The 13,680-nt window shown below is 42.3% G+C and overlaps 1 protein-coding gene across 7 annotated transcripts in view; it reads left to right on the top strand.

Annotated features, from left to right (window-relative positions):
• Positions 1-805: 805 nt before the first annotated feature.
• SLC25A26 (solute carrier family 25 member 26) overlaps positions 806-13,680 on the top strand; it is a 167,763-nt gene continuing 154,888 nt past the window's right edge. For 6 of the 7 annotated variants that reach the window (XR_004228844.1, XR_002728914.1, XM_023200311.1 and 3 more), the window contains exon 1: positions 856-1,202. Coding sequence is in view for 4 of the 7 variants with exons in the window: in XM_023200311.1 (XP_023056079.1) it covers positions 1,170-1,202 (33 nt within the window). In the remaining 3 variants the exon portion in view is untranslated. Of the gene's footprint in view, positions 1,203-13,680 lie in introns of all 7 variants that reach the window. The other variant, XM_023200326.1, reaches the window with a different exon arrangement.

The following is a 13,680-nucleotide window of genomic DNA, read 5'->3' as shown; positions in this document are numbered from 1 at the left end:
CAGGTGATAGCTCAGAATTTGAATTTCATCTAACGCCTAAAGCTATTCTGCGAATCATTTCTAGATCATTTTATCTAGAAGAGAATAAGAATAATTATAAGAATAATTCTAGCAGTGTTATAGAATAGGGATTGAAGAAAGGCCAGGCAAGGAGCCTGTTCAGATATTATAAGGGTTTTGAGGAAAGATGATGAGGGCATTAAGTATATTTTCAGTGTTTGCTCTGCTGTGTTCTCTGTAGCCACACTGAGTTGGTTACTTGTTGGAGCATCAGGAGCCTCTGTAAAATGAGGACAGTAGCCGTGCTGACATCATAGGGTTGCTGAAAGGATTCAATGAAAAAAATGTCTGTCAATCACTTAGCACCACGTCTGAGATGTAGTTGGCCCTTAATATACACAGACGTTTACAAGGTATTTGTTTAATAAAGACAGGTTCACTCCAAGAAATTGTATTAAGTACTTAATAACGTGTGCTTTGAGGTGTACACATGAGTACAACAGCGAACAACATGAGCAGGTAAATAACTGAATAAACTAATAATTTTAAGTACAATAATTGCCTGTAAAGAGAAATGGAGGATGCTAATTTTTAGCTCCGGTCAGGAAACTTTTTAAGTATTTTTCTATATCTTTATTTAATAATCTTCTGATAATGAGTTAATTTAATATAAACTCAGATAAAATTTGTTGACAAAACTAAGAGATAAACCAAAATGAAATATCCGATTAGGATTCTGAACCACGCCTCCAGAGGTTAGTAACGCCCCTCACGACTCCTCCATCCGCCATAGCCACGCCTCTTTTGGGTTCATAGTTCAGAATCACCCCGGCCTCATTCTACGGCTGCTCTCTCCTGGATCCCAGCCGAGGATCTTTTGCTCGCGAGAGTTCCTCCGTCTAGCTGCACACAACGCTGCTGCTGGAAACAGAGGTAAGAGAATTGCCGAGACTTAGCTCGTCCAGACTCCCCGAGGCCCCGCCCCTCCTCTCTGGCCCTCCTCTTGGCCCGGGTCTTGGGCGTTGCACGTGCAGTTGTTGTGGTTCTACGTCACGTGATCCCGGAAGTGCACGGTAGGCCCGCCTCAAAGATGGCGACGCCCACCGCGCGAGGATGTGATCCGCCTCTGCTCCGGCTTGGGTTGTAGCCTTGATGAGGTCTGAGCGACCATGGACCGGCCGGGGTTCATGGCATCGCTGGTGGTGAGTGCGGGGCAGTGGGGTGAGTCGCTCAGAGTGCCGGCGTCCGGCATTGGAGCCGGTGGGGGTTCTCAGCATTGGCTGTCTTCCGGTTTTGCGCGCTGGACTGTCCTCGGGTTACTGGCAGTCAGGTCTGAGAAGGAGCGCGGGGCTCCCAGGCCACTGGCGGGCCTGGTATCAAGGCTGTGTCTGCACTGCCAGGTCGTAAGAGACAGGTGGGGGAAGGAAGGGGTACTTGACTGGTTGTCTTTTGCACACTCATTTACTTAAAAGAAAAAAAGCTTCTATTATACACTTAACTACTCTTTTGGGAATTAAAGAAATGTAACACAACAACAAAATCCTTACTCAAGTCTCTCAAAGCCCTAGTATTAGATACTGCCTTTCTTATTTTGCTGCGTCTCTTTTAAGTCTTAGAAAATAGCATGTCCATCTTTTCATTCAATACATAATTTGCTATTTCTGCCTAGGCTTTGGAGAAATATTGATGAGCACACATAGCTAGCTCATCAATAACGCTGCGGAGTCAATAGACAGGCTTAGTATTTAATTCCGTAGCAGAAAACTACGAGCATCAACATGTCTTAACAGAAAAAAAAAAACAAAAAACAAAAAATACACCTTTACCAAATATTTTGGAGCCTCCAGTAGGGTATATTAGATACAGCAGTTAACAAGACAGAGTTTGGCTGCCTACGTTTTCATTGTGTGGAATGGGTAGTGACAGACAATAAATAATTTTAAAAATGATTTTCACAGGGAAAATGGAGGCCCACAGTGATTTATTCACTGAATTATCAAATTTTGGTGTTGCAGGTGTTGAGGATAGCATGGTGAACAAGATATAGCTGCTTCTAAGGGTCAGGTGTTAGAGACAAAATAGTAAAATGACTGTTGGGATAAATAACAGGTGGGCTAGGTTCAGCGTGTTAGGGGAATATATGGAAGTAGGGATGTTTTAGCCAGACTTGTAGGATGATAGCTTTAAATCTAGATTTGTTGAAACTTGTATAAGGTAGGTCTTAGAAATATAAAGAATAATGTTACCGCTTTTTTTTTTTTTGAAACGGAGTCTCACTCTTCGCCCTGGCTGGGGTGCAGTGGCGCCGTCTTGGCGCACTGCAAGCTCCACCTCCCGGGTTCAGGCCATTCTCCTGCCTCAGCCTCTGGAGTAGCTGGGACTACAGGCGCCCGCCACCAAGCCCGGCTAATTTTTTGTGTTTTTAGTGGAGATGGGGTTTCACCGTGTTAGCCAGGCTGGTCTCAATCTCCTGACCTCGTGATCCGCCCGCCTTGGCCTCCCAAAGTGCTGGGATTACAGGCATGAGCCACCGCGTCCGGCCAGTGTTACCGATTTTTTTTTTTTTTTTTTGAGACGCAGTCTTGTTCTGCCGCCCAGGCTGGAGTGCAGTGGCCGGATCTCAGCTCACTACAAGCTCCGCCTGCCGGGTTTACGCCATTCTCCTGCCCCAGCCTTCCGAGTAGCTGGGACTACAGGCGCCCGCCACCTCGCCCGGCTAGTTTTTTGTATTTTTTAGTAGAGACGGGGTTTCACCGTGTTAGCCAGGATGGTCTCGATCTTCTGACCTCGTGATCCGCCCGTCTCGGCCTCCCAAAGTGCTGGGATTACAGGCTTGAGCCACCGCGCCCGGCCCAATGTTACCGCTTTTAAGGAGCTTTCCTGTCTAGCTGGTGAGACAGCAGTAGTAGTTTGTCAGCTAACATTCTTGTACCAGGAACTGGGGTAAGCGCTTTACATACATTATCCCGTTTAATTCTCACAATAATTTAAGTCTTATCCTAATTTTCCAAATGAGGAAACTGGGATACCAAGAGGTTAGATAACTAGTTCAAAATCACACAAGTGAGATCCATTTCGTGTGTATAAGTATTGGAGCTCATATTCCAACCCAGGTGATGTCACTTGGGAGTCGTGCCCTTATCTACTTCTTGATACTCTCAAGTCAGCAAAGGTTGCAATTGCTAAAACACAGGTGAGTGCTGCAGTTAACAAAATAATGGATTTAGTATATACTTAAAGTATGATACACATGCAGTAAAGTATACTTTTTTCCCCAATGTATTTATAGACGGTAAAATTAGGATCAATAGGTGGAAGTTTCAAGAAACTAGATATCATTCCAGGTAAAGGAAAAACATTTTATTTATTCATTCACCGCATGGTTGAGTTTCCATGTATTCTGCCCACTGGGTACTGTGGTAGGCTTTGTGGATACAGTGGCAGATAACCCCATTTCAAGTAGGGAAGAAAGGCCAATAAAACAGTTGCAGTGAATAAGTGTTATGGAAAGAAATGAACTGAAGATGTGACAGATAAGGGAAATATTGGTGAACCTCTTAGATGGAGTGACCAAGGAAAGCCATGAAGAGGTGACATTTCAGCTAAGACCTAAAAGATGGGAAGGGGCTTGAATTTTTGATGATCAGAGTGGGAGGTTCAGTCATGGGGAATGGCTCAAGTGGAAAGAGCTTAGCATATTCAAGTGGTGAGGCCTAATGGGTAAGGGTAACATGGCAGGGGATGGTATGGGAGGGATAGGCAAAGCCAGCTGAAGTGGGGCTTTGTGGGCTAGGGAAAATAATTTGGATTTCATCTGAAGTGTAATGGAAGCTATTGAAATGTTTTGTTATCAGAGAAGTACAGAAATGGAGTGGCTACTTTTTAATGTCTTGGAGTGCCTTTGAGACAGAGTGAACACTCCTGAGGGAGTTTGGTTTTGCTTACTACTGTGTTACCAGTACCTGGCACTACGTAAGCACTCAGTACTACTTTGAATGAATGAAAAGCTGAGATGATCGCCGAAGTCTTGAAACTTGGATTTGAAGAATTAAATGAGATAACATTACACATGCACAGCAGAGCCTGGCAAGTAGCAGACATTGAAATGCTCCCTTCCTAAAGCTTCATGAAGAGGACTGAGTAAGTGGAAAGCCTTTGGGATGTTAGTTTTCATTTGGAGCACAGTGTGGGCTCTCCAGAAGCAGAATCCTCAAAGAGTACATTGATCAGTGTATACTTTTAGGAAAGCAACTGGAGCTAAGTATTAGCAACCTAAAGATATTTATATTAATAACATTTAACTCAGTAAAGACAGTAAGAAGCTACTAAAACATGGGACAGAGGGGAAGAATTAGGCAAACAATGGGAAACCCTTTTCTTGGACTAGTCTGCAGCCATAAAAAATAGTGCTTGTGAGGAGAAGGTACTATAATTACATGGAAAATGCTTATGAGATAAGAGAAAAACATTGCATGTATGTACATTTGCTTGTACCAAATTAAAGCTATGTTAAAACCTATTCCATTCATGGGGGAAAAAAGCCAGATTGAAATACCCCAAAATAACACTAAGTATTTTTGGTGGTAGGATTACATTGTGTAAGTCTGTTCTCGTGCTGCTAACAAAGACATACCCAAGACTGGGTAATTTATAAAGGAAAGAGTCTTAATTGACTCACAGTTCCACATGGCTGAGGAGGCCTCATAATCGTGTGGAAGGCAAAGGAAGAGCAAAGTCACATCTTACCTGGTGGCAGACAGGAGAACATGTGCAGGGGAACTCCCTTTTATAAAACAATGAGATCTTGTGGGACTTATTCACTGTCACCAGAATAGCATGGGAAAGACCCACCCCCGTGATTCAGTTACCTCCCACCAGGGTCCCTCCCACAACACATGGGAATTATAGAGTTACAATTCAAGATGAGATTTGGGTGGAGACACAGAGCCAAACCATATCATTCCACCCCTGGTCTCTCCCAAATCTCATGTCATCACATTTCAAAACCAATCATGCCTTCTCAACAGTCCCCAAAGTCTTAACTCATTTTAGCATTAACTCAGAAGTCCATAGTCCAAAGTCTCATCTGCGACAAGGCAAGTCCCTTCTGCTATGAGCCTGTAAAATCAAAAGCAAGTTTATTACTTTCTAGATACAGTGGGGTTACAGGTATTGAATAAATACACCCATTGCAAATGGGAGAGATTGCCCAGAAGATGGGGCTGTAGGCCCCATGCAAGTCTGAAATCCAACAGGGCAGTCAAATCTTAAAGCTCTGAAATGATCTCCTTTGACTCCATGTCTTACGTCCAGGTCATGCTGGTATAAGAGGTGGGTTCCCATGGTTTTGGGCAGCTCTGCCCCTGTGGCTTTGCAGGGTACAGCTCCCCTCCTGGGTGCTTTCATGGGCTGGCATTCAGTGTCTGTGGCTTTTCCAGGCACAGGGTGCAAGCTGTCAGTGGATCTACCATTCTGAGGTCTGGAGGACAGTGGCCCTCTTCTCACAGCTCCACTAGGTGATGCCCTGGTGGGGACTCCCCTATTGGGGCAGCCACATTTCCCTTTTGCACCGTCCCAGTAGAGGTTCTCCAGGAGAGCCCCGCCTGCAGCACACCTCTGCGTGGACATCCTGACGTTTTCATACATCATCTGAAATCTAGGCAGAGATTCCCAAACTTCAGTTCTTGTCTTCTGCACACCCACAGGACCAATACCATGTGGAAGCTGCCAAGGCTTGGGGCTTGCATCCTTTGAAGCCATGACCTGAGCTCTACCTTGGCCCCTTCTAGCCATGGCTGGGACACAGGGCACCAAGTCTTGAGGCTGCACACAGCAGGAGGGCCCTGGACCCAGCCCAGGAAACCATTTTTTCCCCTCCTAGGCCTCCCAGCCTGTGATGGGAGGGGCTGCCATGAAGGTCTCTGACTTGCCTGAAGACGTTTTCCCCATTGTTTTGTCAATTAACATTTGGCTCCTGGTTATTTATGCAAATTTCTGCAGCTAGCTTGAATTTTTCTCCAGAAAATAGTTGTTTTTTTTTTTTTTTTTGAGACGGAGTCTTGCTCTGCCTCCCGGGCTGGAGTGCAGTGGCCGGATCTCAGCTCACTGCAAGCTCCACCTTCCGGGTTTCTGCCATTCTCCTGCCTCAGCCTCCCAAGTAGCTGAGACTACAGGCGCCGCCACCTGGCCCGGCTAGTTTTTTTGTATTTTTAGTAGAGATGGGGTTTCACCGTGTTAGCCAGGATGGTCTTGATCTCCTGACCTCGTGATCCGCCTGTCTCGGCCTCCCTAAGTGCTGGGATTACAGGCTTGAGCCACTGCGCCCGGCCGGGTTTTTCTTTTTTACCACTTCATCAGGCTGCAAATTTTCCAAACTTTTATGCTCTGTCACCTCTAGGATGCTTTGCCACTTAGGAATTTCTTCTGTCAGATACCCTAAATCATCTCTCTCAAGTTCAAAGTTTCACAGATCTCTAGGGCGGGGCAAAATGCTCCCAGTCTCTTTGCATAGCAAGAGTGACCTTTACTGCAGTTACCAACAAGTTCCTCATCTCCATCTGAGCCCACCTTAGCCTGGATTTTATTGTCCATATCACTATCAGCATTTTGGTCAAAGCCATTCAATTTTCTAGGAAGTTCCAAACTTTCCCACACCTTCCTGTCTTCTGAGCCCTCCAAACTGTCCCAGACCCTGCCTGTTACCCATTCCAAAGTCGCTCCCGCATTTTCAGGTATCTTTATAGTAGCATCCTAGTCTGGGTACCAGTTTACTGTATTAGTCTGTTCTTACACTGCTGGTAAAGACATACCCAAGACTGGGTAATTTATAAAGGGAAGAGGTTTAATGGACTTCAGTTCCACATGGCGGGTGGAGGGGCCTCACAATCATGGTAGAAGGCAAGGGAAGAGCAAAGTCATGTCTTACATGGCTTCGGATGAGAGCGTGTGCAGGGGAACTCCCCTTTATGAGATCATCAGTTCTTGTGAGACTTATTCACTATCACCAGAACAGAATGGGAAAGACCTGCCACCATGATTCAGTTACCTCCCACCAGGTCCCTCCCACAACATGTGGGAATTATAGGAGCTACAATTCAAGATGAGATTTGGGTGGGGACCCAGAGCCAAACCATTTCATATGTGTTCTTTTTATTTTTTTGAGACAAGGTCTTGCCCTGTTGCCCAGGCTGGAGTGCAGTGGCGCTGTCTCAGCTAAAGTGATCCTCCCACCTCAGCCTCCTGAGTAGCTGGGACTAGAGACATGCACCAACCACGCCTGGCTAATTTTTTTAATTAAAAAGTTTCTTTTTTTGTAGAGACAGGGTCTTGCCATGTTACCAGAGCTGGTCTTGAACTGCTGGCCTCAAGCAATCCTCCTGGCTCGGCTTGAAAGTGCTAGGATTACAGGCATGAGCCACTGAGCTCAGCCCATGTTGTTCTTATAAGTTTTAGAACTTTTTTTTTTGTAGAGAGAGGTTTCACAGGTATGAGCCACCACACCTGGCTGACCCTAAGAATTTTTGTCAAAACATTAAAAACGCTTTGGTTGTAAATATATAGGGGAAAAGTTGCAAAGCTGATGTTTATTTAGTACACTGTAATTAAAAACATTAGAAACATTAATAACTTAATTTTTTAAACAAAACCTTATCAACAGTAGTTTGAACATTTGCTTGTGTTCTCATTATGTATTACAGATGAAGCATCTTTTTATGCCTTGGAAAGTTGTCATACTGCTTTCTCAGTTTGGATCAACTTCTAACATTTTATTTTTTGTGCTTTCCATGTTGTGAGTTTCTTTATTGTGAAGACTTGCTGGCATAACTTACTCTGGGACATTTTTATCCTTTTCATTGCACCTACTTTCCTCATTTATGTTAAGTTTGCTCTCACTTATTTTTTCTAGTTACTTATCTAGATTAATGACAGCAGTGTGAGTATTTCCATGGCCAGCTGTGTCTTCTGTAACACCATTTATGTTTGATTTTCATTTAACTTTGTGTTACCACTTTGCATTTTGTTTTTGCATTTTCATCTTTGTTCATCAATTTTCTATTTTTATAAAAGATCCTGTGCATTTATTACTGGGAGATGAGGTAACACAACTATTTACTTTGCTGTCTGTGCATGAACTGAGTAATATGCAGTGACTTCTGTTAATTGCATTGTGATTTGTAGACTGAACAAGTGGTAACGTTTACACTTTATCCAGTTACTCATAGTTAATATGCTGTGGTAACTGAAATTTGCCCTGGGTTGTTGGGAGATTCATGTTATTTAAGTAAATCATGGTAACTGAAATTAATGTATGTAAGTACCATGCAAAGTGAGGACTGCTTGTAGTTTTTTTTTTTTTTTTCCTTTTCCTGTTTTTAGTGAGGTGATTTTTGGCTGTCGTCTGGGGAGCTTTTTCATAATACTTGGGTGTCTTCTCACTGGACCTACACTTCTGCTGAGAACCACTGGCAGGCAGTAGGAGACTTAAGGAGAACAATATGGGTTATGATGGGAGGGGTTCTTGGGTGGAGTGAAGAAAGGTAATATGAATGAAGTATTGGGTATACTATTAAAAGAGGTTTTCTGTTTTTTTGTTGTTCTTGTTTTGCCTCATATCTTTTCTGGATAGTGGCCTCCTAGTTTCAATTTGGAGTAAAGGGCATCTTTGAAGTAAAGATTATCTCCAAATTTATAAGAAATTGAGAATTACGCTTCTCTTTCTGAGGACTTGTGTGACTTGTTTCTTTTTGGCATTTATGTCAGAGTGAGCAAGTCTTCCCTTTTTGCTTGCTTTTGTGATGAGCAGGAAATTATCTAAACACAAGTATATTCCAAATTTTGCTCAGCCCGTGGAGCATGCAAAGCACTGCTTGGAGACCACCAGTCATGCAAGGACCACAGTTGAGAACCACCGCTGTGATGGAGGCATTTTTTTGTGCATCTCTGGTACCCAGAGATGGGGCTACCTTTTTTTCCTCATTTTTCTTCCTGTTTAAGAAAGGCGTACTTGGAAAGTTTTAGTATTTGATAACTTAGCTGTAAGTGACTTGTTAATGTGCTTTTGTTACCACTTCCAAACCCTACTACTACATGTTGAAAGTTGCTTTAAATATTAAATCTTTTGTAATGCAGACAAAATTTGAGTAACATTAATTAAATTCCAAATAAAGGAAAGATAAAAGTTTCACCCACAATTATCTCACCCCCCACAAGTCAGCTTTCACACGCCTAACCAGATACATTTGTTGGCCTTTGCTCTGTTATTTGGAGTTGAATTCCTCAATATATGGTCCCCCACCTTCATGGATTTAGAGTCTAGTAGGAGGCAGATGCTATACAAAACTTAATTATGTAATTCCACTTGGTGGTAAAACTTAACTGTTTACTGAGCACTTTAAAAGTGTGTATACAACTTTTTCATAGCTGAGGTCATATAGGTACAATTTTATAGTCTACTTAAAAAATTAACATATAAGTTTGAATACAAGAATCATAACAATTTGAACACCAGTATTTCTCTTAAGATTTTGAAGTCGATGCTGAATGTTCCTGTCATGCATTGCATGATTTGGTTTTTGTTGAGTCAGTTCACTGGGGATTCTTGTCCAGAGAGCAGAATTTGAAAAGAGCTTTTAATTCATTATTGCTAGTGAAAAGTTTGGATTTACAGATTTTAATATATGAATTTGTCAATTGAGTTGAATATAGGAATGTCATCTTCAGTCTTTGGTAAAGTACTCTTTAGGCTTTTGCATGGTTTTTAGTATTTGCATGTCAGTATTGGTAACAGCAAGCTTTGAAGGATGTTTATAGTAACATAATTCTAAAAATAATAGTTCCTGTTTATTGATGCTTGATTAAGGGCCAGGCATTTTGCTAACCATATAACAGGTTCATCTAATTGTGTTTAGTTCTCATTTATTTAATTCTCAAAAACTCTGTGAAGTGTAGGTACTCTTTTCCCTGTTTCATGTATCAAGAAACACAGGCTTGGAGAAGTTAAATAGCTCTGCTAAGAAGACTGATATGGTTTGGCTGTGTCCCCACCCAAAATTTCATCTTGAATTGTATTCCCCATAATCCCCATGTGTCAAGGACGAGACCAAAGGTGGAGGTAATTGGATCATGGGACGATTTCCCCCATGATGTTGAGTGAGTCTCATGAGATCTGATGGTTTTGTAAGTGTCTGGCATTTCCCCTCTTTCAGTCACTGTGTCCTGCTGCCCTGTGAAGAAGGTGCCTGCTTCTCCTTTGCCTTCTGGCATGATTGTAAGTTTTCTGAGGTCTCCCCAGCAATGCGGAGCTGTGAGTCAACTAAACCTCTTTTCTTTATACATGACCCAGTCTCGGGTATTTCTTCATAGCTGCGTGAGAACAGACTAATACAAAGACCAAGTTGAAATTGAAGCTAGATCTAGTTGATGCCAAAGCTTTGTTCTTAGGCAATACTTAATTTGAAATAATTCCTGGAGAAATGGAAGAATAATCAAGTCAGATTCTGGAACCATTATTATCGTATTCTTGAGAATACTCTCACTAAAACAAAACAAAACAAAACTGAACATACACAGTTCTTTCCATTAGGCGGTAATAGTAAGCAGAGATTTCTGGAGAAGTCTTCCTGAATATTCTACAAAGTGGTCAGGGTGGCTGGGGAATGCTGGGAAGAATAGCAGCAGATAGCTAACCCTGGCTTTTGGTTGTCACAGGTACTGTGGCAGACCAGAACAGGGACCACCGAGCAGTGCTTGACTGCAAGATTTCTTCTGAACATTTCATCTTTTTATAAAGTTTATCTCATCATCCCACATTTCTATTTTAGTAACCCTGCTACATAAGAGACACTGGGTTAGATATTTAGGAAGACAGAGGTGACTGATTTGGTTTCTACTCTGAAGGATCTTCATGTCAGACATCATGGTTAGTACCAAAAGCGAAATATAAACAACGTTATATGCTAGAGTCAAGGACATAGCATTTAATTCTGACTGGAAAATTGGGAAAGGCTTTATGAGGAATGTGGCTTTGGGTTGCAGCTTAAGAACCAAGAGGATTTTGTCAGGGGCATGTGTGTGCATGTGTGTATGTATTGAGGTGGAGGCGATGGTGGTCTGCTGGCTGCAACAGGCAAGAGACAAGGATTAGAAGGGAATTTTAGGCCGGGCGCGGTGGCTTATGCCTGTAATCCCAGCACTTTGGGAGGCCAAGGCGGGCGGATCACCTGAGGTTGGGAGTTTGAGACTGGCCTGACCAACATGGAGAAACCGCATCTCTACTAAAAATACAAAAAATTAGCCAGGCGTGGTGGCTTATGCCTGTAATCCCAGCTGCTCAGGAGGCTGAGGCGGGAGAATCGGTTGAACCTGGGAGGTGGAGGTTGCGGTGAGCCAAGATCGTGCCATTGCATTCCAGCCTGGGCAACAAGCATGAAACTCTGTCTCAAAAAAAAAAAAAAAAAAAAAAAAAAAAAGAATTTTAGACTGAGAGAAAAACCTAAGCAAAAGCACAGGAATGAGAATTTTTAAGGAAACAACTGGGTGCAGTGGCTCATGCCTATAATCCCAGCACTTTGGGAGGCCAAGGCAGGTGGATCACCTGAGGTCAGGAGTTCAAGACCAGCCTGGCCAACAGCGTGAAACTCTGCTTCTACTAAAAATATAAAAATTAGCCAATCATGGTGGTGTGTACCTGTAGTCTCAGCTACTCCAGAGGCCGAGTGAGGAGAATCGCTTGAACCTGGGAGGCAGAGGTTGCACTGAGCCGAGATCATGCCACTGCACTCCAGACTGGGTGACAGAGCGAGACTCCATCTCAAAGAGGTTGTTTCAGGACATGTTTGAGATGTTCGAGGAGTCAGATTGGTTGAAAACTCCAAGGTCTATAGAGGGTGAAGCTGCAGAGGAGGCAGCCTAGGGTCAGTGGGTTGAGGTTCTTAGTTACCATTTGCTGAGTGGCTTTTATATATCAAGTACAACCAGTAAACTAGAGATTTTTTTTTTTCCAGGGGAAGCATTAATTTTGAATGGCTTAACTTTTATGTATTTGTAATATTCATTACAAAACTTGAGCAAATAAAAGATTAACAAGATAGTAATAATAATTCTCATCCTGAATCTCTTTCCACAGAGGCAATAACTTCTAGCAATTTACTGTTTATGCTTCCAGATTTCTAATTATGCATATACAAATAGTTACACTTTTTTCAAGATGGGATTATATAGCATATTTTGTTTTATAGTTAATTTGATTAATTTAAGAATATAGTGTATGTTTCTGTACCAATAAGTATGGATTGACCTTTTTTTTTTTTGTAATTAGAGACAGGATCTTGCTCTGTTGCGCAAGCTGGAGTGCTGGGCAGTGGTGTGATCATAGCTTATTGCACCCTCACACTCCTGGGCCCCAGTGAGCATCCCATCTCAGGCTCCCAGCAGCTAGGACTGCAGACATGAGCCACTGCACCCAGCCTACCTTGTTGTTTTAAAGGCTATGTAGCAATTCATTATTTGTGTATAACTTAATTTACTTAACAAGACCCCAGTGGATGGACTTTGAGGCTGTTTTCAATTTTTTTATTATTACAGAAATGCTGTAGTAGACATTCTTGTATATTTGTGCATTTATTTCTGTGGAAGAAATGCTTAGAAATAAAATAACTGGGTCAAAGGGTTTGATAATTTAAAATATTCATTTTGCCAAATTGTCCTCCAGTAGATTATGGTAATGTTTTCATTAACAGTGCCCATACCCATTCTTCATATTTTAAATTTTTTCTATTTGGGAAAACATTTTGTTTTTATTTGATAATTAATGATGGAGAATCATATTTTCATATTTTTGTTAGTCATTTATATTTTTCTTTTGGGAATTGCCTGGTCCTGTCTTTTGCTATTTTTGAAAAAGTTCAGTGTACCTTTTTAGTGCCTTCTAAAATATAGATAGTAACCCTTTATTAGAGCCATTGAGTGCCTCCCATTAATATGTGCTGGTGCTGGGAACATATTAGTAAGCAAAACAGATAAAGATCTTATGGTCTAATTGGACTGGTACTGAACAAATGGTCAGAGGCAAAACTATGTAATTAAAATTGTGTTCAGTGCTTGGCAAGAGGATCTAAACCTGAACTGAAGATTAGGGGGCATCTGTTCAAAGTCCTTGAAATGAGGAAGATCAGATGATGTAGAGGAAAAGATCCAGGTGGAAAGAAAGGACTGAGCAAAGGGCACATAGTGCAAGTTTTGGGAGCTGGAGGGGCTCCAGAATTTCCAGAGCCTCAAAGGCTGTGCTAGGGTTTTCTTCATCCTCGGGGCTGTTGGAAAGTTTGGAAGATTTATAGGCTGGAGAGTGGCAAGATGAAATTTGGATTTTATGAAAGTGATTAGTACAGAGAGGCAGCGAGCACTGCAGGGAGAATGAATGGGAAGTGGGGAAGGCGACAAGTATGTCGGAAAGCAGAAGTGGCAGTTCTGTAGTGAGGAAGATGGTGATTCAGGTCATGGGTGGCCACTTCATTGTGGAGGAAACCGAGACTGTCAGGGAAATGTTTCCCTTGAGAAGCCATGTTAATATTATGGCTGGTTCTTCTTAGCTGTCATTTAGGCCCGTGACCTGTGTTGATTTTGCTTAGTTAAATTACGCAGATGATTCGGTTTTGTCCTAGAGGGACAGCGGTGATGCTGTTT

This window comes from Piliocolobus tephrosceles, chromosome 2 (genome assembly GCF_002776525.5).
Source record: "Piliocolobus tephrosceles isolate RC106 chromosome 2, ASM277652v3, whole genome shotgun sequence".
Taxonomy (NCBI): Eukaryota; Metazoa; Chordata; class Mammalia; order Primates; family Cercopithecidae; genus Piliocolobus; species Piliocolobus tephrosceles.
This window is presented reverse-complemented; position numbering and strand designations above follow the sequence as displayed.